At 38.0% G+C, this 23,063-nt stretch overlaps 1 protein-coding gene across 1 annotated transcript in view; it reads right to left on the bottom strand.

The window, feature by feature from the left end:
- LOC117992619 (dystrophin, isoforms A/C/F/G/H-like) overlaps window positions 1–22,528 on the bottom strand; it is a 630,854-nt gene extending 608,326 nt beyond the window's left edge. Inside the window, 3 exon segments of the mRNA XM_034980350.2 lie at window positions 271–363; window positions 2,252–2,313; window positions 22,308–22,528. Of these exon segments, the coding sequence (XP_034836241.2) occupies window positions 271–363; window positions 2,252–2,313; window positions 22,308–22,419 (267 nt within the window). The 5' untranslated portion in view covers window positions 22,420–22,528.
- Between the last annotated feature and the right edge of the window lie 535 nt (window positions 22,529–23,063).

Genomic DNA, 23,063 nt, shown 5'->3' with positions numbered 1-23,063 from the left:
ATATATTGCAAATAAAACATCTGATTGACGCTAGAGGTCAACGAACGTTGCATAAGTAGGCCACTCGGAGTCAATGCCGCGTCGTAGGTGGGGCATTGACCGCAGTTTTGCACGCTACACATTGCGGGTTTGAAAAATACTAAATCACTAAAACTACAAAATGAGGCAAATGGTTATTGGTATTGGATTGTGTTTAGTCAGTATAACAATAACGCTAAGTTTGCTAGTTCTTTATTCAATACAATTAAAATCTCAAAAGATATTACTCACAAACTGCTGTGCGGTGAGTATCTCCAGTAAGGACAGCAGCACTTCTCCATCGCGCAGGTCTTGGAATAGGTCTTCTACTAACGGCTTTCCATTCTGAAATACACAAGAGTAAAGTGATTCAGTAAACTATCAGTTAAGTAGGACATTTCCAACACCTGTATAGTCTGCTAAAAGGTCGGAAAAAAAATTTAGGCGAAAAATCTTTTCTACTAATAAGATCTTACAGTTCTATAAGTTAGGTTACCTGGAAGAGATCACTTTAGTGATAAGGTCGCCCTTTGTTTTTTTTAGTGTATCCTGTATTCTTACTCTCTGTAATTTTGCGAACAATAAAGTTGTTTAAATAAATAAATAAAATCTGATGGTCGGCCGGCGACCGCTGTAACTAGATAATGTCTTAAATATATATATGACTTGCTATCGCCGATTCTAGAGTTTTCCTTTTTTCTGCACTTACAATTAGTTTAAGTGGTTGAATTAACCGACGTGTAACATTACATTAATGCTCTTAAATGCAAGCTCAAGTATTTTTAACTCAAAATAACGGGAAGTTCACAAAATGTTTAACAACGCAAACGTTTTAACAAAAGTTGTTACAGGCCTATTAGCTTGCAGAAAAACTCTATACTTATTTATTACGAACTAGCTTATGCTCGCGACTTCGTCCTCGTGGACCACACAAATTTCAAACCCCTATTTCACCCTCTTAGGGGTTGAATTTTGTAAAATCCTTTTTTAGCGGGTCAACGCACAGCTCAAACTACGAGACGGATCGGGCTGTTTGGCATGCAGATAGCTAATGTGATGTAGGCATCCGCTAAGAAAGGATTTTGATAATTCAACCTCTAAGGGGGTGAAATAGAGTTTAGAAATTTGTGTAGTCCACGCGGACTAAGTCGCGAGCATTAGGTAGTCTACATCAAAACAAAATAAGCTTAAAATCATTAATAACTAGTTTGGTTTATTGCCACGTCTCAGTTCCGTTCCTCTTTTGTGGAAACACACGCTTACTGTAAATACTAGGTCTAACTTTATCTATAACGGGAAGTTAGCAAATTAGTTTTCAGCGTGAGTAAACTTTTTACAGCTAACTACAATGGAAACTCTAATTGTCCTTAATTGATACATGTGTGATGTGAATAGAACGGCGGTTTTTTCAAGCGATTGAAGCCCCTATCAATATTAATAAAAATCCGATACGCGGTTTTAGTCTAATTTGTAGTCAATGAGTAACAATAGTTTATATTCTAATAAACTAGTTTAGACCAATTCACACGCTGGTTACATTAATGGTGAACCGATTAACATTTTTGTAGTTACTACATGAAGTAGGTACGTATCCGTGGAATTTCGACTACGTACAGGTGCAGACCTTGGCAATGCCTTGCGGTACTATAGTAGAAAGGTGAAGGAGGAACCAGGGCAAAAAGTTCTTGGGCACAATCTCCGAAATATATCCTGTAGAATGAGAGACTTTCCGACGACGAGACGAGACGAGACGAAGTTCCAAACTTTGAAGCTTAGAATAGGATCTTGGATTGTAGTAATAAAATTAAGATATTTTTAGGGTTCCATACCTCAAAAGGAAAAACGGAACCCTTATAGGATCACTTTGTTGTCTGTCTGTCTGTCCAGAAACCTACAGGGTACTTCCCGTTGAAGATATAAATAGTAGAATCATAAAAGTTGGCAGGTAGGTAGGTCTTATAGCTGACATTCGGGGAAAAATCTGAAAACCATGAATTTGTGGTAATTTGAAAAAAACATGAGATACAGCCTGGTGACAGACGGACGGACAGCGGAGTCTTAGTCATAGGGTCTCGTTTTACCCTTTGGGTAGAGAACCTTAAAAAAACTACCGTTTAAAAAATTATGAACACCAAAGTTTTTAGCAACTAGCATGACCTCCCTACCTTACAAGCACTTGACAATTGTTGTTTTCTAGTTTTAAGATTTCTTAATAAAGTAATCAAGTACAAACCTTGGCGAGTTGTGAGTTTATCCATTTGGCAAATGTTTTCTTTTGTACATCCTCCCGCTCATCTGAAAAATAAAGAAAACCACATTGAATTTTCAGATAGATAAGAATGTACCTATTACCTAATTACTAATTACTTAAGTTAGTACCTTATGTTTATTCTAGTCTGTTTATTCTATCTCTCTATGATTCACTATATGTATTGGTAGGTACGTACGTATAAACGGCAGAAAGTAATGTGCATCGGCCTTTAGAATGACAATTCGGCTTTGTAGACTCTACAACACTCTACAATGTAGAGTGTTGTCTCTGTCACTCATACCTATATGTCGTTTTGTCGGTCTCAATGACAGGGACAACGCTCTACAAATCTGCTATCTCCTAAATGTCCTATACATTACTTTCTGCTGCGGTACATTATGTGTTCTTGTTTGGACCAGCTCGCTGTAACCACATATAATAAAATGAATATATCAAATTTCTTTTTTTTATTCAACTAAACTTTTACAAGTATTTTTGAATTAGAAATACTTAAATAATTGTAGTTTATCATAATATCGTATCTAATTAACAACATAAGTTATTTCTTTCTTAAACACGTTAGAAATTTATATTAAGTATTGTACTAAGTTAATAATTTATTTAATTAATACGCATCAATCTTTCATTTACGAGAAAATGTCACGCATCAATGAATTATAAATAACTAAGTTAAGTAAGTAAATATAGTTAAACAACACCCGCGGATTCGCTAGCGTAGATTTAGATTATTCGCGTGGAGTAGATTTTTTAGAAATGCATCATGTTTTAAATTTTAAAACCATTCAAATACACAGCATAAAAAGTCTACTTCATCTAATCAATTTATATTTTAATAAGCTTAATTACACAAGTGATTGTCACTCTCTTCCGATTGTACTTTAGTTCCGACCAACACTTCCCAAGTTTTCAACAGTGTCAACATTCTATCATTGCGTTCTTAAACTCTTCTTCAGGTAGCATATTTCTTGCTTCAATAAACTTTTGAATCTCTAATTTTTGTATTCCTAATTAGTTATCAATAAAAATGTAAGCAGTCAATTCCTATAACCACTTAGAACTTTCGATTCAAAACGTCATTCTATCAAGTTTTCGAGATCTTCGTCTCGTACCGGATCTCTCCTCTCCTCCTTTTTCACGTGGAAACTTCTCTTATATATACTAGCTATCCCGGCGAACTTCGTACCGCCTAACAGTCGATTCTTTTTCAGGATTTTTTAATTTTTTTTAAAGAACCATCCTCGTACCTACTTCAAGGAATATTATGAAAAAAGAATTAGCGAAATCGGTGCAGCTGTTCTCGAGATTTGCGATCAGCAACACATTCAGCGATTCATTTTTATATATAGAGAAGATAACCTCTATACTCTTTCAATGATAAAAAACCACACTTTTCAAATGTTGTTCAGAGTAAACCACAAGAAACGAATTGATATTTCCAAAATTTATAACAACATAGAAATCACAACAAATTGCAAAAATGTCTAGTTATACACTTGAAACCAATATGGGCATTGAGGTGAATGCGATTGATCCGACTGACTAAGATACTGACCAAGATACTGGACACGAGTGATTTAGCACCGAATTAGCAAGTAGACGATAATCATAACTAACACTGGAATTCATAGTCCAGATAGGGGCTTCTATAGAGGACCATTCAAACGACATAGTCATCATGATCAACACATCGCCGGCTCACTACAGAGAACGGGTCTCCTCTCAGAGTGAGAAGGGTTTTGGCCAGTGGCGTGCAGGTCATAGAGGCATAAATGCAATGCTTACCCCAGTTGAATAGCTCAATGCATATTTTCCATAGTGACCTGCCAGTAAACAGGCTCCTACTTAACTAGTGCCTACCCTGGCTTCAAACCCTGTGCACGCCACTGGTTTTGGCAATAGTCTACCATGTGCGGATTGGTAGACTTCACACATCTTTGAGAACATTATGAAGAACTCTCAGGCATGCAGGTTTCCTCGCGATGTTTTCCTTCACCGTTAAAGCAAGTGATATTTAATTACTTAAATCGCACATAACTGCGAAAAGTTAGAGGTGCATACCAGGGAATTAATTATGAAAAAAAAACATGTTTTTTTAATTATTCTCTGTAATGGTGAATTCTAGCCCCATAAACTACCGCTATACAAAAAATCATATCATTTTATTACTACAGTCCAAGACCCAATTCATAGACACGACGACTCTGAGAAGAGTGAACGATTGAGAAGAACTCTTTAGAAACTATTTGTTGCAGTTAACGCTTTTTAGATAGTATAAGACGGCAGTGCTATAAGAGCTGTTACAAATTAAGGGCTAAAATCTAGAAAGATCTACAGGAAGAAACCACTTCTCTAACCACTGAGAGAAATTATCACTAAGAATTGATTCCTCTCTAAAGTGGCACTAAACAATGAATTGAAATAGATCAGAAATAGACTGCCAATTGGACGACGGAGGGCTCCTTCATCCAATCAATGAATGGAAAACAATCAATTGATAAGTGGGAAAATCAATCAAAAGATATTGTTTGCTTGATGCATTGTTAGTTAACTAAAAAGTGTGTGAAGTCAGCCTTCTCATGCTTTCAGGAGATCCGTGCTCAGTAGTGAGCCGGGCGATGTGTCGAGATGATAATTAACAAAAACTCTCATTGCAAAGTTTTTCTTTTAGCAAGAAATGAAAAAGCCTTTCAAAACTAAATCAAACCCTTGTTTTTTAACAAAATCTTCAAGGATGTCTCTACTGAATTCTGCTTAAATATCTCTGGGAAGGAGAAAAGAAAAGGGGAATGCCCAGGAGGTGTCTAAACTGTAATAAATAATTGTCCTTGATATCACAGGAAGTGAAGAAAAACAAGAGATTGCTCAAACATGACATCTCTGGGAAGAAGGAGAGAAGAAAAGAAGAATGCCCAGGAGATGTTTCAACTGTAATAAATTGTCCTCGATATCACAGGAAGTGAAGAAATACATACATACAAGAGATTGATCAAACCAGACATCTCTGAGAAGAAGTGAAGAAAAGAAGAATTCATAGATGCCTTTTTTTTTTTTTTTATTCAGATACAAGTTAGCCCTTGACTGCAATCTCACCTGGTGGTAAGTGATGATGCAGTCTAAGATGATAGCGGGCTAACCTGGAAGGGGTATGGCAGTTTTTATTAAACCCATACCCCTTTGGTTTCTACACGGCATCGTACCGGAACGCTAAATCGCTTGGCGGCACGGCTTTGCCGGTAGGATGGTAACTAGCCACGGCCGAACCTCCCACCAGACCAGACCAGAAATTTAGAAATTATAAAATTCCAAACCCCTGCCAGGAATCGAACCCGGGACGTCCCACTATTAAGACCACAGCGCTCACCACTGCGCCAGGGAGGTCGTCAAGACTCGACTGTGATTATAAATTGTCCTCGATTCTACTAGAAAGATGAAGTAAAGACAGCAGATTGTTCATAACAGACGGCGTTTCAGTCACGTAGCGGGGTGGCCATAATCTACGTCGGATCTTTAAACCATTGCAATTTTTCACTGAATCTTCGTATGTATCGTGGATTTGTGAACTTTCGCCAAGTAACCCTGCTTCCAACTCTCGTTTAAGGGATTTTAATATGCACAATTTTTTGCCCCCAATATTTCAATTACAATTATATCACTAGTACAAATCACTCTCACTAACATAGCCAGCTGTTCGAGCATATATCGCGGACTGGATATGCACAGGAGCAAATGACAGATCCCGTTAGATGCGCTTCGACGGATATAAGTCTATGTTTGCATTGTTATGTAACGCCGCAATGGGCTCGCATGCAAATTACATAAGTATAAGTCCCGCAAATTGCTGTTGCGCTGGAACTATGTCTCATAATATCAAAATGACGTCATTTTGACGTAAGCCGAAATAAAAATATACCATCAGCTCGAAACTTCAGTCTAGTGCTGACGTCACTAAAATGGCGGCCACGCGCATTAGATTTCCGGGAATCATACACTTAAATATCAAGAGTGAAACCGTATGACAACCGATAAACTTCCCACAGCTGGACGAAAGTCTCTTGCAAAGATCTCCACAGATTACAGTCTTGTTGCACTTTCCGCAGGCCAAATAAAGGCGTCGACATTACTGCTTGAGGAAAGGAGGGGGTTTTGCCGGCAGGATTCCGACACTATTCGATTTGGATATCCATGAGGAGTTTGTCCATCTGTACGGGAGATATGTTTATAATCTGAATACCCAAGCTGTTCAAGAGTTTTGCGACAATCACAATCGTCTAGTCCCTGCCTAAGTTTACACCGCACCTTTGCCCGTGCCCGTGGCCTTGTGCCCGACATCCGAGCCTCAGATAACTGTCTAGCAACAAAATTTCGTAATAAAAAAACATGACTTGAAACTACTTTTATTTAAGTACCTACCTACCCAATGATGATTCATTTATACTTAAGTACTAAGTACAAGATAAAGCAAAATAGAGCAATAGGGTCTTGGACTGTAGTAATAAAACACAATATGACGTGATTTTTTTGTATAGCGGTAGTTTATGGGGCGGTATTATTATAGAATTAATTTCAAAAAAATGAGGAATTGTATTCATTTTTTGACATTTGAAATTATTACTCTATTTAATGTAAAAAAAATGTCGCTTACGGATTGTAACGTCATTATTCACCTTCCGTACAGCGTGACGTTCATTTGAAAAACAATGTTGATAAAACAACTACTATAGTATTAACTAGGTACCTAATAACACTACGAGACAAGAGTCAATGTCATTTTTTGCGCACTTGGTATTATAATGATTCCACCATTTTCCTTACGTCTTAATTACCTGCATAATATAGACGTACATCCCTTCTTTTCGATGTTATTGTTTTAAATGGTCATCAAGTTTCATAATATTATGTTAAATCCATACTAATATTATAAATGCGAAAGTGTGTCTGTCTGCCTATCTGTCTGTCTGTTTGTCTGTTTGATAGCTTTTCACGGCCTATCCATTCAACCGATTTTGACGAAAATTGGTACAGAGATAGCTTGCATCCCGGGGAAGGGCATAGGCTTTTAACCCGGAAAATTAAAGAGTTCCTACGGGATTTTAAAAATCTAAATCCACGCAGACGAAGTCGCGGGCATCATCTAGTATCTAATAGTACCTGATAAAATCAATATCAATCATCAATACTTATAATAATATAATATAATAATAATATACTTATAATAAAACTGTAACAGGTCAAATTCTGTACATTGAAGATATTTTGAAAAATTTTTTTCGAGAGCACTCTATAATCGATACTGAACCCAAAACTGTAATTTTTTTCATTTTTGTCTGTCTGTCTGTCTGTCTGTCTGTCTGTCTGTCTGTCTGTATCACGGCCGCGCATCACGCTGAAACTACTGAATGGATTCCAATGAAACTTGGTACGATTTGAGGTCATACTATGAGGAAGAATATAGGATACTTTTTATCCCGAAATTCAGCATGGTTCCCGTAGGAGAGGGGACGAAAGTTAAAATGTAGTTGTAATTCATTAACGCGTAGTCCGATTTCATTCATTCTTTTTTTGTTAGAAAGGGGATATTTTAAAGATTGTTCCGTAAATATTTCAAGGTCACCGGTTTTTAACCGACTGTCAAAAAGGAGGTGGTTCTTTTTTCTACATCGATTTTCTCGAGGTTTCTGGCCCGATTTGCAAATTTTTTTTTAAATCAACAAAAAAAGTTTACGTCGTGGTCACATAAAAAATTCTGGATTTAACTCCTTAATCCTGATGCTGCAGGGTTACTGCCCGCCTGGGTTATCAAGATTCAGGAAGTGGTCATAGTAAATTCATATTGTAGGTACCAAGCAACGACTTTATTCTCAGACTTCAAGTCTCAACTCCTCAACCCTGATGATGTAGGGTACAGCACTCCTAAACTATAATGTTTCAGGAACTGCGGATGATGCAAAATTATTTTAGGTACCAAGCATAGGCTACATCACTGAACTTCGGATCCTAACTCCTCAATCCTGATGCTGCAAAGTACTGAAGTCCTAAATCGTGGGGATTTTAGAATTTCTGATAGTGAATTGATATTTAAAAAAAAATTAAAAAATTTGAATCGACTGTTAGGCGAAACGAAGTTCGCAGGGTCAGCTAGTCTATTATAAATTAATGTAACAAGTAGCTTGCATGTAATTTTATATTTAGCATGTATGTATTGTTAATGTACCTAACTTTGCAATGCCCTAACGGGGCTTCATGTAACCATGAAAGCAAATGAATAAATAAATCATAAATCATAAAAAAAAAAATCTATAAGTTCTACCTTCTACTTATTACTTACTCATAATCCTTTAGAGCTCTACAATAATCTAGAATACAGGCCCGCTTGCGTCAAAGAGCGGGGTTAAATGACATAACACCGGGTCTAGTAACTACGGGTTAAATGGTTAAACTCTATCAGCCGCACTCAGAGTCGCTAATCGTTACTTAAGATTGAGATAAAACGAGACAGATTTATGTGAAAGATATAGCTCTGTCTCGTTTAACTCAATCTTAAGTAACGATTCAGCGACTCTGAGTACGGCATGTATGTTGTGTCGCGCCAACGAAAATTAACACGGATTTAGTTAAACTGGCATTTCGCTTTTTAATATGGATAATAGGTATGGGTATTTATACCCATGGTTATAGTTGAAGACGTGGATAGTGACATAGGTTACTTTCATCCCGGAATATCAAAGAGTTCCCACGGGATTTTTAAAAACCTAATTCCACGCGATAAGTACGTATAATACAAAAAAAATTAAAGATTCACCCATATTATTATCATTCTGATAACCGCGTAGCCGTCACGCCCGGGCGGTCACACGTGGGTGAAGCCCCTAGTTAATGGAAAGTTATGCCCATATCCATCCTCGCCAGCCGTCCAAATTAGTCAATTCTTGCTCGCTGACATTTAAGCATGTTCTTAGGGTTCCGTACCAAAAAAAAAGGAACCCTTATAGGATCACTTCGTTGTCTGTCTGTCAAGAAACCTATAGGGTAATTCCCGTTGACCTAGAATCATGAAATTTGGCAGGTAGGTAGGGTCTTATAGCACAAGTAAAGGGAAAAATCCGAAACCATGACACAAAAAAAAAATGAAAATGTGTTAAACAAATAATTAGTATTTTCAACTTTCAAAGTAAGATTACTATATCAAGTGGGGTATCATATTATGAAAGGGTTCTTTACCTGTAGATTCTAAAACAGAATTTTATTTATTTTTATGGATAATAGTTTTTGATTCATCGTGCAAAATGTCGAAAAAATACGACTGTAGTACGGAACCCTCAGTGCGCGAGTCTGACTCGTGCTAGGCCGGGGTTTTTTTTCTTGAGAACATTTCAGTCTATGTGAAGAAACTTGGATAATTTTATGAGTCCAATTAAACTTGTAAGGTAAGTTACATTGAAACCAAGATTGGAACACTTTTTAAACGCCTCGCTAAAAATGTCTTTCTTACTGTTGGATTCAGCTTTCTTGTTCCTTCATGCGTATCTTCTACAAGATCAACCAGGTTTTGTCTGATGGGAGGCTTCGGCCGTGGCTAGTTACCACCCTACCGGCAAAGCCGTGCCGCCAAGCGATTTAGCGTTTCGGTACGATGCCGTGTAGAAACCACAGGGTTTAAAAAAATACTGCCAAACCCCATTCAGGTTAGCCCGTTTCCATCTTAGACTGCATCATCACTTACCACCAGGTGAGATTGCAGTCAAGAGCTAACTTGTATTTGAATAAAAAAAATAGGTACGGCTAAATAACAATTGATTTAGTTGTGATCTGTGGTTGTGATGTGATACAAAGGATTGCTTGGGCTGATAAATAATTTAATTATCACCTTCAACTCGATTTGATATTGAAGTCGCAAAATAAGACTATAATGTGGCCATGGAAATAGGACGTAATAATTCTTCTATTCAAAGGTTTTTGAATGTACGTGATTCTGTTGCACACAATCTAACTACCTACTTGTCAGATAGAATGAGTCGTGAGGCGATTTATTCTCCTTTTAGTAGCGCACTCGTAGACAAACGGGCCGGATCATGCTCGGGATGCCGACCGCGCCACGCTGCGCTGCCGACGAGATTTCTCCTCGTAAAAAATCCTCTCTTAATTCCACAAGTGTTTACGTACAACATCGACTACTATGTAGATAGAAGATTGTTAACTTTGTCTTTTTAACTTACAAGTTGTCAACTTACAAGACTTTTTGTAGTTATTTATTCATGAAAGATGATGCCCATGACTTCGTCCGCGTGGATTTAGATTTTTGAAAATTCCGTGGGAATTCTTTAATTTTCCGCGATCAAAAGTATCCTTCCCCGGGATGCAAGCTATCTCTATACCAAATTTCATCAAAATCGGTTAAATGGATGGGCCTTACAAAGCTAGTAGACAGCCAGATAGACAGACAGACAGACACACTTTTTATATTACTAGCTGATCCCCGCGGCTTCGCCCGCGTAGATTTAGGTTTTTAAAGATCCCGTATAGCCTATGTCACTCAGGAATAATGTAGCTTTCTACTGGTGAAAGAATTTTTAAAATCGGTTCAGTAGTTCCAAAGATTAACCCCTACAAACAAACTTAACGATATTACCTCTTATAGTATAGAAGATATAGATTAGTATGGATGATGACCGCAACATCATCCTCATACTAGATTTACCGGGAATCGAACCCGGGACCTCCCACTAATAAGACCACATCGCTTACCACTGCGCCAGAGAGGTCGCCAATAATAACTGATTTATTAATCTACTAGCTGATCCCCGCGGCTTCGCCCGCGTGTATATATATCATAGCCTATGTCGCTCAGGAATAATGTAGCTTTCTATTGGTGAAAGAATTTTCAAAATCGGTTCGGTAGTTCCAGAGATTACCCCCCTACAAACAAACTTAACGACATTACCTCTTTATAATATTAATATAGATGTTTAATGTACATAAGTTATTTACTTGTAATACTAGTTATGATGCAAGTACGTAAGGTCATGCCCAAGTGTAGCTACTAGGTACCTATCTACTGATAATGGCTATGAATGAATTACCTGCGTTACATAACACCCACTGAATACCGCCTGCATAATAGCTACGACGTGCGGCGCCGGCGACAAGGTGCCGCGTCATTTTTCAATGCACCGGTGTTTTTACCCGACTACGACTGACGGAAGGGTTATGATTTTAGCAGTCTATGGATGTCAGTTACAGGGGGGGGGGGGACACATTTTACCAGTTTGGAAGTGTCTCTCGCGCAAACTATTCAGTTTAGAAAAAAATGATATTAGAAACCTCAATATAATTTTTGAAGACCTATCCATAGATGGGTTGATGAAAAAAAATCTATGATTTAAATCTTAAAATTTAAATCCGATGCGAAATTAATGAATTACTTCTATTATAGTTCACAGATTCTGTGGGGAAGAAACGTAAGGAAAATTGCACGCTAGCTTTTACTCTTCATCTATGTCATTGATTGACACGACCTAAACATTAAAGCATAGATCATATAGATATATTATAGGTATTGTTTTTCGTCTTTAGTATTGTATATAATTACATATTAGGTATTAGGTGGTAGTATTCAGAGCCTGCTGCCTGGAAACTTCCTCATTATGGAATACCGCGAGGTCTTGCTTCGGGGCGAACCAATAGTTAAGTATAGTTACTTCTACTTGTTTATTTGTAACAATTGGTCCTAATGCATTTGTAATAAGTGGACCGTTTCTTCCTTAGCTAATGACATTCTCGCGTGCCTTTCTTACTAACTAATTAGTTGCTTTCATTAAAGCAATGCGGGGCGCACACCCGCACAGCTCCCGCATATTATTAGGCACACCGCACAGTTAGTTAGACGGGTTATTCCGACCCAAAATTTTCGCGGGTTGTTACTTTTTTTTTCTTGCATTTCACGAGGACGAGTGGCTCATGCTTGTGTTTAAGCCGTATCGGTATAAGTGAGGTAAAGTAAACGTGTGCGTTTGCGAGCGCTTGCTCGCGACTGATTGGTCCGACACGCACGCACACTTATGGAATGCCCATGTAAACGACGTAACCACAAGTAAAGTTCACACGCCTTCTTGAATTGCAAGAACTGTAACGTGATGGCCAGTGCCCTTGGACGAATTCGTCCAAGCCAGTGTCATACTAATTTTGACAGCTTCATGGAACACGTTCCTGTTCGCAATAACCCATCTAGTGCGTAATATAGAGGTCGTTGATCTCAACAGTCATGCACTATTCCATCAGTGAAGTCATTCATCCAACAATCATTTTCACACGACAATCATAACTCCTTGACCATTTGCGCTTGCGCATCTATTTCAACGAATTGTTTCATTTGAGGTTTCGATTTCTTGACAATGTCATTATTGGCCCAAATCACAGTCAAGCGCACGGAAATGGGCCCTGAATAAAAAAGAAGACCGGGAAAAGATGCAGAAGAAAAATAAACCAGAAACTCTGGAAATAACGATAACTACTAAGTATGTACTTACCTATTGTCTGCGATAGGTTGAAATGTCAATCGGGGTAGGTATAAGGCGGGGGACGCCTCGCACACCCGCACGTCACCGCGGGGTCTGTACGGGTGTGCGGGGCGTTCCCTCCCCGATTGCCATTTCAACCTGTCGCGTACTAAAGTTAACCACCTAGTTAAATAAACGTACTTTACGTCAATCATCCTCCATCACTACTGAACATGGGTCTCCTCTCAGAATAAAAATTGCTTAAGACATAGTCCACCACATTGACCAAATGCGTGTCGACAGACTTCACGCACCTTTGACAACATTATAAAGAACTCTCAGACATTACAGGCAATAACGTTTAAGCTTGCCCAAAAATATTTTATTCCGGTCAACATCAAGTAGTTACATCAACCCATTCATGGCAATGGATTGTGCAAGTTTTTCTCGAAAATCATTGACAAGAGAAAAGCCCAGCGTTGTATGTAGGTACTCAGCGAAACATGTGCAAAGAACGTGGTCCGAGTGGAACTATGCCCCGTTTTGTACGTGAAAGTCGTGTGAAAGAATTATATTATGGGCCCGTAAATGCAATTTCTTTTGTGCATGATAGTGACTAAATGAATGCTTTGCCTTACTGCTAAATCTAGAATGGCCCTACGGATCTGTGAAATAGTCGCTAGCTGAGAAAGAGCGTGATAAGAAACGCAGAACCGACGGCCGATGGGGTAGACGTGTTCTGGAGTGGAGACCGCGCAATGTAAGACAACCCCTGTGGACAACCCCCAGTCCACTGAACCAATGACCTGACTAAGGTGGCAAGAAACGGGTGGATAAGGAAGGCGAAGAAACGTCTTTGATAACGCTCTCGCGAAAAGGCCTATGTCCAGCAGTGAACCAATCAGGCTGATGGATTAATTAGATAGGTATACCTATCTGTCCCCCTAATCAGTTTTTTATAGAAGTTATTTATTCATGAGGATCTGAATTTTTTAATGAAGATCTCTATGTGCCTACACTGCCTACGTAAATGCAGTTACTTGCTACTGAGCAAATAACTGCATTTTAGGTACTGAGACTGACCTACCTACAACTACGTCATCAAACAAATCTTGTTTAAATGTATAGAAGCAGGCGTTACTTTGCGGAAATCTATGACCCTGAAAATTTCAACTTTCTAGCGTAATCCAGACCGAAGCTTTGACTGCTCGAAAATACGACAAAACACTTCGAGAAAAGGTACGTAGTGTCCCGTCCTTTAGTTTGGCTCGTCTTCGCGGGGGCACTGACGCGCCCCCTGATATACAATGAAACAAAAGCTTAATTTGCTATAATCCGCTGAAACCGATCAAAACTGTATGTATGTAACATGCAGCATGCGACGTACACCGCCCGCCCTCCCACTGCTAAACATGTAGGAAAAACCAGCCACCACGCAGCACCACACAAATCCCAAAACACACTCGACGCACGTATAAACGTCTGTGTTTCGCCCCGACACCGGAGCACATCCCCTGACATCTCCTGAGCTGTTGGTTCACTGTAATCTTGTTTATTCGGCATCTCTGTAGTACGTATAGCTACGATCAGTCACGTCACAAAGTCATCAGTCACGTCACAAAGTCATCAGTCACGTCACAAAGTCATCAGCACACATCATTATTCACAGCGTGGTCGGCTCATCCTACGTACGTTTGTGTAACCACCTAACTGTTCCCCGTAACTGGGTGACACGTGTTTCCGCGTCGATGCATACCGGGTGTGAGCTTACGTTATACTTTGTTTGCTTATCGTTTGTCACCTTTCTTTGTGGAATATATTTAAAACTTTAGTATGGAGATGAAGACGACTAACATAAATTCTGTAGTATCTACTTACTCAGTAACGGGAGTATACGAGATGCCATAAAATACAAACACAACTCACAAGTCCCAACCCCGCCAGCCCATGAGCACAGCTGGTCTCCTCTCAAAGTGAAAAGGTTTTAGGTTTTTTTTTTTTTTTTAATTTATTATCAAATCAAAATACATACAAATAAAGCTTAAACTAAAAACACCGAAAAAACCACAGAGGTTTGTCCTCGGTGGCTAGCTGCAACGAAGGTACCTATTAACTAATTACTTAAAGAAATAATCAACAGTAGGTATATAACGCGAAGAATCACGTAAGTATGTAACATATTATAATCGTGAGTAGGTTAGGTAGGGAGTAGGTGATAGTCCACTACACTGGCCAAGTGTGGATTGACAGACTTTTGAGAACGTTATGGAGAACTCTAGGCATGCAGGTTTCCTTTCACCGTTAAGGCAAGTGACAGCTAAGACAACTCCGAAAAGTTGAGGTGTGCGCCTGGAATCGAACTCCGGACTCCTTGAATAAGAGGCCGATGTCTTAACCACTGGGCTATCACGGATTTTTACTCAGTAGTACTTGACTTACTCAACTCGACGTAATACGAGTAGGTATTACCTAAGTCTTACCGCAGAAGGTTTAGGAACTGATCATCACTGACCAAGAGATAACAATGTAGGAGATAAGCGTAAACCTAATCAACTTATGAACAAACATTGCAACACGCCATCATCGCTCGTATCTCTAGGTATTTATTAATCACTTGATTAAATAAACTTGTACGCTAGAAGCTAGGAAAAGGATATTTGCCGGCGCGCACACGCACATCGAAGCCGGCTGTCAAAACATTCATTTCCGTCAATAAACAGAATCCTTCGTTTGAATTCTACGCATTCTATGACTATTTTTAGTTTACTTTAAGATACCAAGTCTGGGGGCACGGTATTTATTTTACAAGTAATTATAAAATCGTAAATAGTAAATTGGTTACTATTTACGAAATAGAAACTTAAATATAAAAGGAAAAGGTGACTGACTGAATGACTGACTGACTGATCTATCAACGCACAGCTAAAACTACTGGACGGATCGGGCTGAAAGGCATGCAGATAGTTATTATGAGTTATGACTTATGAGTCATAACTTATGAGTACATGACGTAGATGTCCGCTAAGGATTTTTGAAAATTAAACCCCTAAGGGGGTAACACAGGGGTTTGAAATTTGCGTAGTCCACGCGGACGAAGTCGCGAGCATAAGCTAGTTTAATATTATAAATGCGAAAGTGCGTCTGTCTGTCTGTCTGTTAGCTTTTCACGGCCCAACAGTTAAACCGATTTTGATGAAATGTGGTATAGAAAATTAAAGAGCTCCCACGGGGCTTTTAAAAAACCTTAATCCACGCGGACGAAGTCGCGGCCATCATCTAGGAAGTAAATAAAATTATTTAACGGCCGAATATTGAAACATGCCTACGTAGTAAATTCATTAAACTAAGCAACTACTAACTGAAATGCTTCCCATTCTCTAATTAAACCAATATAATTAATTAATACATAATTCATTGACTTCATCGCATCGTGACTGTCTGTAGTAGTGAAGAAATAAACTCAGCGAATTGTAATAACACGCACGAAAGATTTTCTTTATCATAGCCTGAGTGCTTAGTATGAGATTTATATCCCTCCATCGTTGGTAGAATACGAGTGTTGAAATCTATCAAAGGACCGACTGACTGATCTATCAACGCACAGATCAAAATACTAGACGGATGTTGTTTGGTATGCAGATAGCTTTTACGTCGTAGTAATTCGCTAAGAAAAGATTTTTGAAAATTTACCCCTAACGGGGTAAAATAGAGGTTTGAAAGTGTAATCCACGCGACGTCGCGGGCATAAGCTAGTATAAAATAACGCCAGAGTAAAATGGACTAAAGGACCATACTTTAAAGTCAAAAATTCAACACCATCAAACGTCACTGGCGGCAACCGTGCCGTAGCTTAGTGGTTAGAGCGTCGGGCAATTAAGGTTCCTTTTACTTTAAAGCTGGAGTGTTGCGACGCCCGAATTCTATAAACATTTATGAGATGTACAGTCTCATACTAACCCTATTGGATGCCGGCTGGCGCGGCTCGGCGGTAGCATGGCATTCTGCGTGTATAACCATTTGGATCAAATCCCGATATAAATCACTACCAACTGGTTTTTATATCGGACTTTGTGGTTTACTTATATCTAATAATGAAGATGTTGCATTTAAATATTGATTGCATTTGTTAATCGCGCTTCCGCATGGATTAAGGTTTTCAAGAAGTCCCGCGGGAACTCTGATTTTCAACTAAATTAATTTTTTTGGTCGTAACTTGTAATTTAAACAAAGACTGATTATTAAGACAAAAAATCGGCCAAGTGCGAATCAGACTCGCGCATTGAGGGTTCCGTACTACAATCGTATTTTATGGACATTTTGCACGATAAATCAAAAACTATTATGCCTAAAAATAAATAAAAATCTGTTTTATAATGTACAGGTAAAGCTCTTTTATATAATACCCCACTTGGTTTAGCAATCTTACTTTGAAAGTCGAAAATAGCCAATATTTGTTCATGGACACATTTTAAATTTTTTTTGTGATGTAACCACAAATTCACGGTTTTTAGATTTTTCCCCTATTAATGTCTGCTATAAGATCTACCTACCTGCCAAATTTCATGAATCTAGGTCAACGGGAAGTACCCTGTAGGTATCTTGACAGAAAGACAGACAGACAGAGACAAAAAAGTGATCCGATAAGGGTTCCGTTTTTCTTTTTGAGGTACCGAACCCTAAAAACTAGACAATAATAGAATCGAAGGTCTCCCAACTTTAATAGCAGTAGACTGTAAATTGCTTCAAAAAATTAGTGTCATGACATCACTTGTACCTACTGGTAATTGTCACGCACACAGACGCGTGTTGTCGAGTTAGCTGTGTTATCGGCTTGTCGTAATTTATAATAGAGTATGGTTTTGCACCTAATTTTGGTCCCTGTTTTAGGCATTGATATAGCTGTGTGACCGCTGAGTTGCATGCCGGCTTTTCTCAGTGGAACCTTCTTTCCAAACCAGTGGTGGTAAAATCCTGACATATCATAAGTGGCACAAGTTCTCTTACATGAAATACTTTTAATTAGAATTGACGACCCCCCTGGCGCAATGGTAAGCGCTGTGGTTTTATTAGTGGGAGGTCCCGGTTTCGATTCTTGGCAGGGATTTGGAATTTTATAATTTCGAAATTTCTGGTCTGGTCTGGTGGGAGGCTTCGACCGTGGATAGTTACCAAGCTACCGGCAAAGCCGGTACGATGCCGTGTAGAAACCGAAGGGGCATAGGTTTATTAAAAACTGCCATACGCCGTCCTGGTTAGCCTGCTTTCATCTTAGACTGCAAGTCACCTACCACCAGGTGAGATTGCAGTCAAAGGCTAACTTGTATCTGAATTAAAAAAAGCTATTGAACTATGACACTTTAATGTAATAAATATTATGCTAGTTTTTTATATATTTTTTTTAAGCTTTAGCGAAAGTATGGTTAAGTTTTAGAGTAAGTAATAATTTCATCTTATGTTTAATTTTATCAACCACTGACTGTTTTCAATGTTATCAACACAATATTTTTGTTTGTCACATTATCATGATTGACAAAATAATTACGTATCATTGGTTGTCCAAACATCAAGTGAGTGTGAGTTGCATCATACCTACTACGAGTTCTTACAACACTACAAGATTTAAACAAAAAATTGAAATTAAAAGTTGTATGATGAAAGTGAAATAGGAACCTAACTAGTAACATAATATTGCATAACTAACAGGTCAGCTCAGTATGCAGTAACATAAAGCCGTGTAGCTTTACATTATATTAGTGTATAAAACTTGGTCTTTTTGTAAGATGCAGTGTCTGAAGACTTTGAGTTTGTTTTCTTTAGCGCAATTGGAGCATGACTTGGAATGCTACAATTTTATCACATACAGTTAAGTAGTATTTTGAGGATGATTTTAGGCCAGGTTCCAGATTAAATATTTATTTTAAAACATCCATACAGATCATCATCATGATCAACCCATTACTGGCCCACTACTGAGCTGGGTCTCCTCTCAGAGTGAGAAGGGTTTAGGCCATAGTCTGCCACGCTGGCCCAATGTGGTTTGGCATACTTCACACATCTTTGGGAATATGGAGAACTCTCAGGCATGCAGGTTTCCTCACAATATTTTCCTTCACCGTTAAAGCAAGTGATAATTACTTTCACATTCCATATTAAGTATTAATTTACTAATATTATAATTATTGCATTTCTCTTTGTCGATCTGGTAGCTTTTCATGGTTCATCTGTCTAACTGATTTTGATGAAATTCGGTACAGAGATAGCTTCTATCCTGGGCACAAAAACCCTTTTTGTCCCGAAAATCAAAGAGTTCTTACAGGATTTAAACAATAAATAAATCCATGTAGATGAAGTTACAGGAATCATCGTGTAATCCTATAAAGGTGCCTACTGTAGTTTAATAGTCAGCGTTACTGTACATTTAAACACTAGGTCTAGCTCCTTGTTTCTATGAGTGATTGTTTAGATAGGCTATTATTTAGTAAATTAATGCTTTAGCCTTGTACCCAAACATACTAAAAGAGAAGTGTGACCTTTATGATCAACGTTTATCATTCACAAACTGTATTATTCATAGTTCAGTATACATATATAAAGATGTTAACAACATTGATTAATGTAGGCTTATACAATATGCAGACTTATGCATGAACCTAACAATTTGTGATGTTTTTGCTCTATTATTAACAAGCAATCAAATTAATTTTTAGGGTTCAGTACCTCAAAAGGAAAAACGGAACCCTTATAGGATCACTTTGTTGTCTGTCTGTCTATCCATCTGTCAAAAAACCTACAGGGTACTTCCCGTTGACTTAGAATCATCAAATTTGGCAGGTAGGTAGGTCTTATATTTTTCTTGGGGATGATCTTTTTCTTCTGTATTAAATAGATGATGTGTGGATGACTTTGTCATCATGGATTTAGGTATTTTTTTTTAAATCCTGTGGAAATTCTTTTCTGGGATCAAAAGTAGCATATGTCTATCTTTAAGTTCAAGTTAACCCTGTACTTACCAAATTTTGTTATAATAATAACCTATTAATTTGTTAAATTAATAGGTTGAGCAGATGGACTGTGAAAACTTAACAGACAGGCAGACAGAAGTATAGAATTTCTTTGCATTTGCATACAATTTATAAATACTAAAAGGCACACTACATTACTTGACTAAGGTTTTGTATGGTCAGTAAATAAGACTATATACTAGGTAATTACCTCTACTTCCTCTACATATTATTAAATTGAATAATCTACAAAGAACATAGACCCATTCTGACAAACCATTATTGAAAATTTTAATTGATTTAACATTTAACCTTTAAAGTATTTAAAAGTGTGACCTACATACACTTTTCAGTATCACATGTTAAACAAACTACTGGATAATCTATTAAAAGTTTGAGAAGAAAGTCTTATCAAATATTTATGTATGTGTACATTGTTGAGATAAGATAACATCACTGCTTCAGAATTACTTTGAAAGTATAATTTTATAACTATATATCTATAGCGTATAATATGCGTAACTTTTGAGACGCGATCGGCGATACATAGTTGCATCACAAGTAGACATAAAACGCCGGAATCAAGGTCTTAATAACTTGAGAAGTTAAGTAATAAGACTGCTTTGGCGCTCAAGCGCGTCCGCTCAATAAAATTAGTTCACTCACCCACACAACTCGGCTCCATCTTCTCAAAACTATTATCTTCGCTAGATAATCCGTTTAGATCCAAGTTTATGTGATGATACCAACTTTCTTAGACATGACAACACAAACCACTCCCACAGCAAACTTATTCCAAACTTTGAAACAATCACAAAACTTTTTTACGAACTTCTTCGTTAAGTTTATCACAACTTAAAACACGAGTTTTAAGCACTTCTTTCACATTAACGCGCGGGATATGCCGAAAAAAGCGCTCGAAATTGTAGTAATCATTATCGCAGCGAATTCCAACAACCAAACCACCAAACTTCGAAACTATCGAAACAAAACTTCAAGCAAAATGACAGGCACAATGACAGGAGAGCACCCGCGTAGGTACGTCGTTCGCCGTCCGGCTAACCACAGATAGCTAAAATTATTAACAGACGAACCAATTTAGTTGTCTCTGATAGAGTCGGGTGTGAGACAGCTGTGACACATTTTAATCATTAATTTGTACAGTGCCCGGTGGAAACATTGTACATATAGAACTTAAGAATGAGATAACATATTCGTAGAGCGTTGTCTCTTTCTTTGCTACTGACAACACGTCACACAGGTGTGATGACAGAGGCGGCACTCTACGAAGTTGAACTCTGTTTCTAAAGCTTAGCATACAATGTTTCCTACCGGGCACTGTACTAAGTAACTATAAGTGTCATGAATGTTTGAAAAATTGATGATAAAATCGTCTGATCCATTCTCCGATCAAATTGGTAGGTACGTTTGTTTCTGTTTTGGCATTTAAATTACGTCTGGTGGCGGCAAACTTAAAACGTCAAAAATATCACTTATAATTTGTCCGAAAAGAGCAGAAATTAAATGAGGGCGCCACTTTCGGTCGTTTGTTGTGGTAGCACCATGTACAGAAACCGAAGTTTGATATTTTTGTAATTATGAAAAACACTGGAGAAACCTATATCGTAATAATAGTAAAATTATTGTATTTATATTATACCTCGTGTAGACTATCAATTATTATTCAAACTCCATAATATTCTAAACTTTTACACTGAAATAAACTGGTGAATTGAATGGACACTGTAACAACTTACAAACAAAACTACTACTAGTAGTTAATAATTCACTTTTAACTTGCCTACTTCTTGAATATATATAACACTAGTGGATGTCCAGCGTTTTCTACTACACTTAATAAAAAAACTCTAAAACCATCTGCACATTATTGCCTTTATAATTATACCAGTTTGTGGCACATCGGTTGAGTGATTTAAGTCTAACATTTATTCGAGTATTCGGGGTGCGCTACCTCTTTATTCTCCTGATACTGGTATTCAAAATGAAACATCGTAACCTAGTTTATTATTTTGATTAAATGCAATTTCAACTAATTTCGGCAGCAAATATCGACAACAATTAGTTCCATCAATAAGTTTCGTCACCAAGTTTCAACGACAAGTGTCCGCAACAAGTCTTATCAACAAACAACAATAAGTTTCGGCAATAACTAATACTTGTTGTTAAAATTTGCCGAAAAACCTATCTAAATCAACAAAGTATTTTTTATCTTTGACAGCACTGACATTAATTTTAAGGTTGCTCTACAAATAACATTTTACTTCCAAAATATTAAAGTCACTAAAGTTCGCTCTATATTGTTGCACTGTAGGTACACCATTCTTATTAATTTTCTGATCATTCTGTCTTATCGAATATCGCGGAGAGCGGAGAGTAGACGCGAGTCGTGAGTTATTCAATGTACTCTGTGGTTGTGACATAATATAGACGCAATAAAATCATTAAATAATAAAATTCTTGTAAATAATCATTTGTAGCCTGTAAGGTATTTTATGTACTTACATTTGCTATTGTTGAGATGTATTTCGTAAGGCCCAGTCCTGTAGGGCGGTACTTCGCCGATTTCAACGATCCATGTCAGCTGGCGTTGGCGTAACGGCGATGGTAGTGCCATCTCGTGGCAGCGCTATACATCACAACGTACATTACATCACGCACACCACTTAATATCCATGTTGTACACTAGATGGCGTTTACAAAGGATTCACTAAAAGTTACAATAGGTACAAATGTTTTTCACTGAAAATTTATTGAAAACACACAAATAAGTAGACTTGACTTCAATTTTAATTTATTGATTACGATTTAAATTTCAAACAAAAATTAAGTGCCCCATTAGCAAAAAAACTTCCAGAAATCATCTCTGGCAAGTCACTTTCACAGTGTAGGTAAACACTCGCAGCAAATCAATTTCTACAATTTTTTAGTGTACCTACAAAACCTGCACAGATTGATTGATTGTTGCGGGTATTTACACAAAATTATGGATAAAAGTGCAGTACCACAGAATATAAATAATCAGTACCTACGCGGTAGAAAATGGCCTTTAGAATGACATTTCGCCCTGGGATGCAGTACGCGACAGGTCGAGATGCCAATCGGGAAGGAAACGCACCGCACATCCGCACAGCCCCCGCGCTAATCTGGTGCGGGGTAGCGGTGACATACGGGTGTGCGGGGCGTCCCCCTCTCGTGCCCCGATTGCCATCTCGACCTGTCGCGAACTATAGGTACCTACGTACCTATAAGCGAGAACTA

This window comes from Maniola hyperantus, chromosome 21, assembly GCF_902806685.2.
Source record: "Maniola hyperantus chromosome 21, iAphHyp1.2, whole genome shotgun sequence".
NCBI classification, from domain to species: domain Eukaryota; kingdom Metazoa; phylum Arthropoda; class Insecta; order Lepidoptera; family Nymphalidae; genus Maniola; species Maniola hyperantus.
The sequence above is the reverse complement of the archived record's forward strand: the minus strand, read 5'-3'. Positions and strand labels throughout refer to the sequence as shown.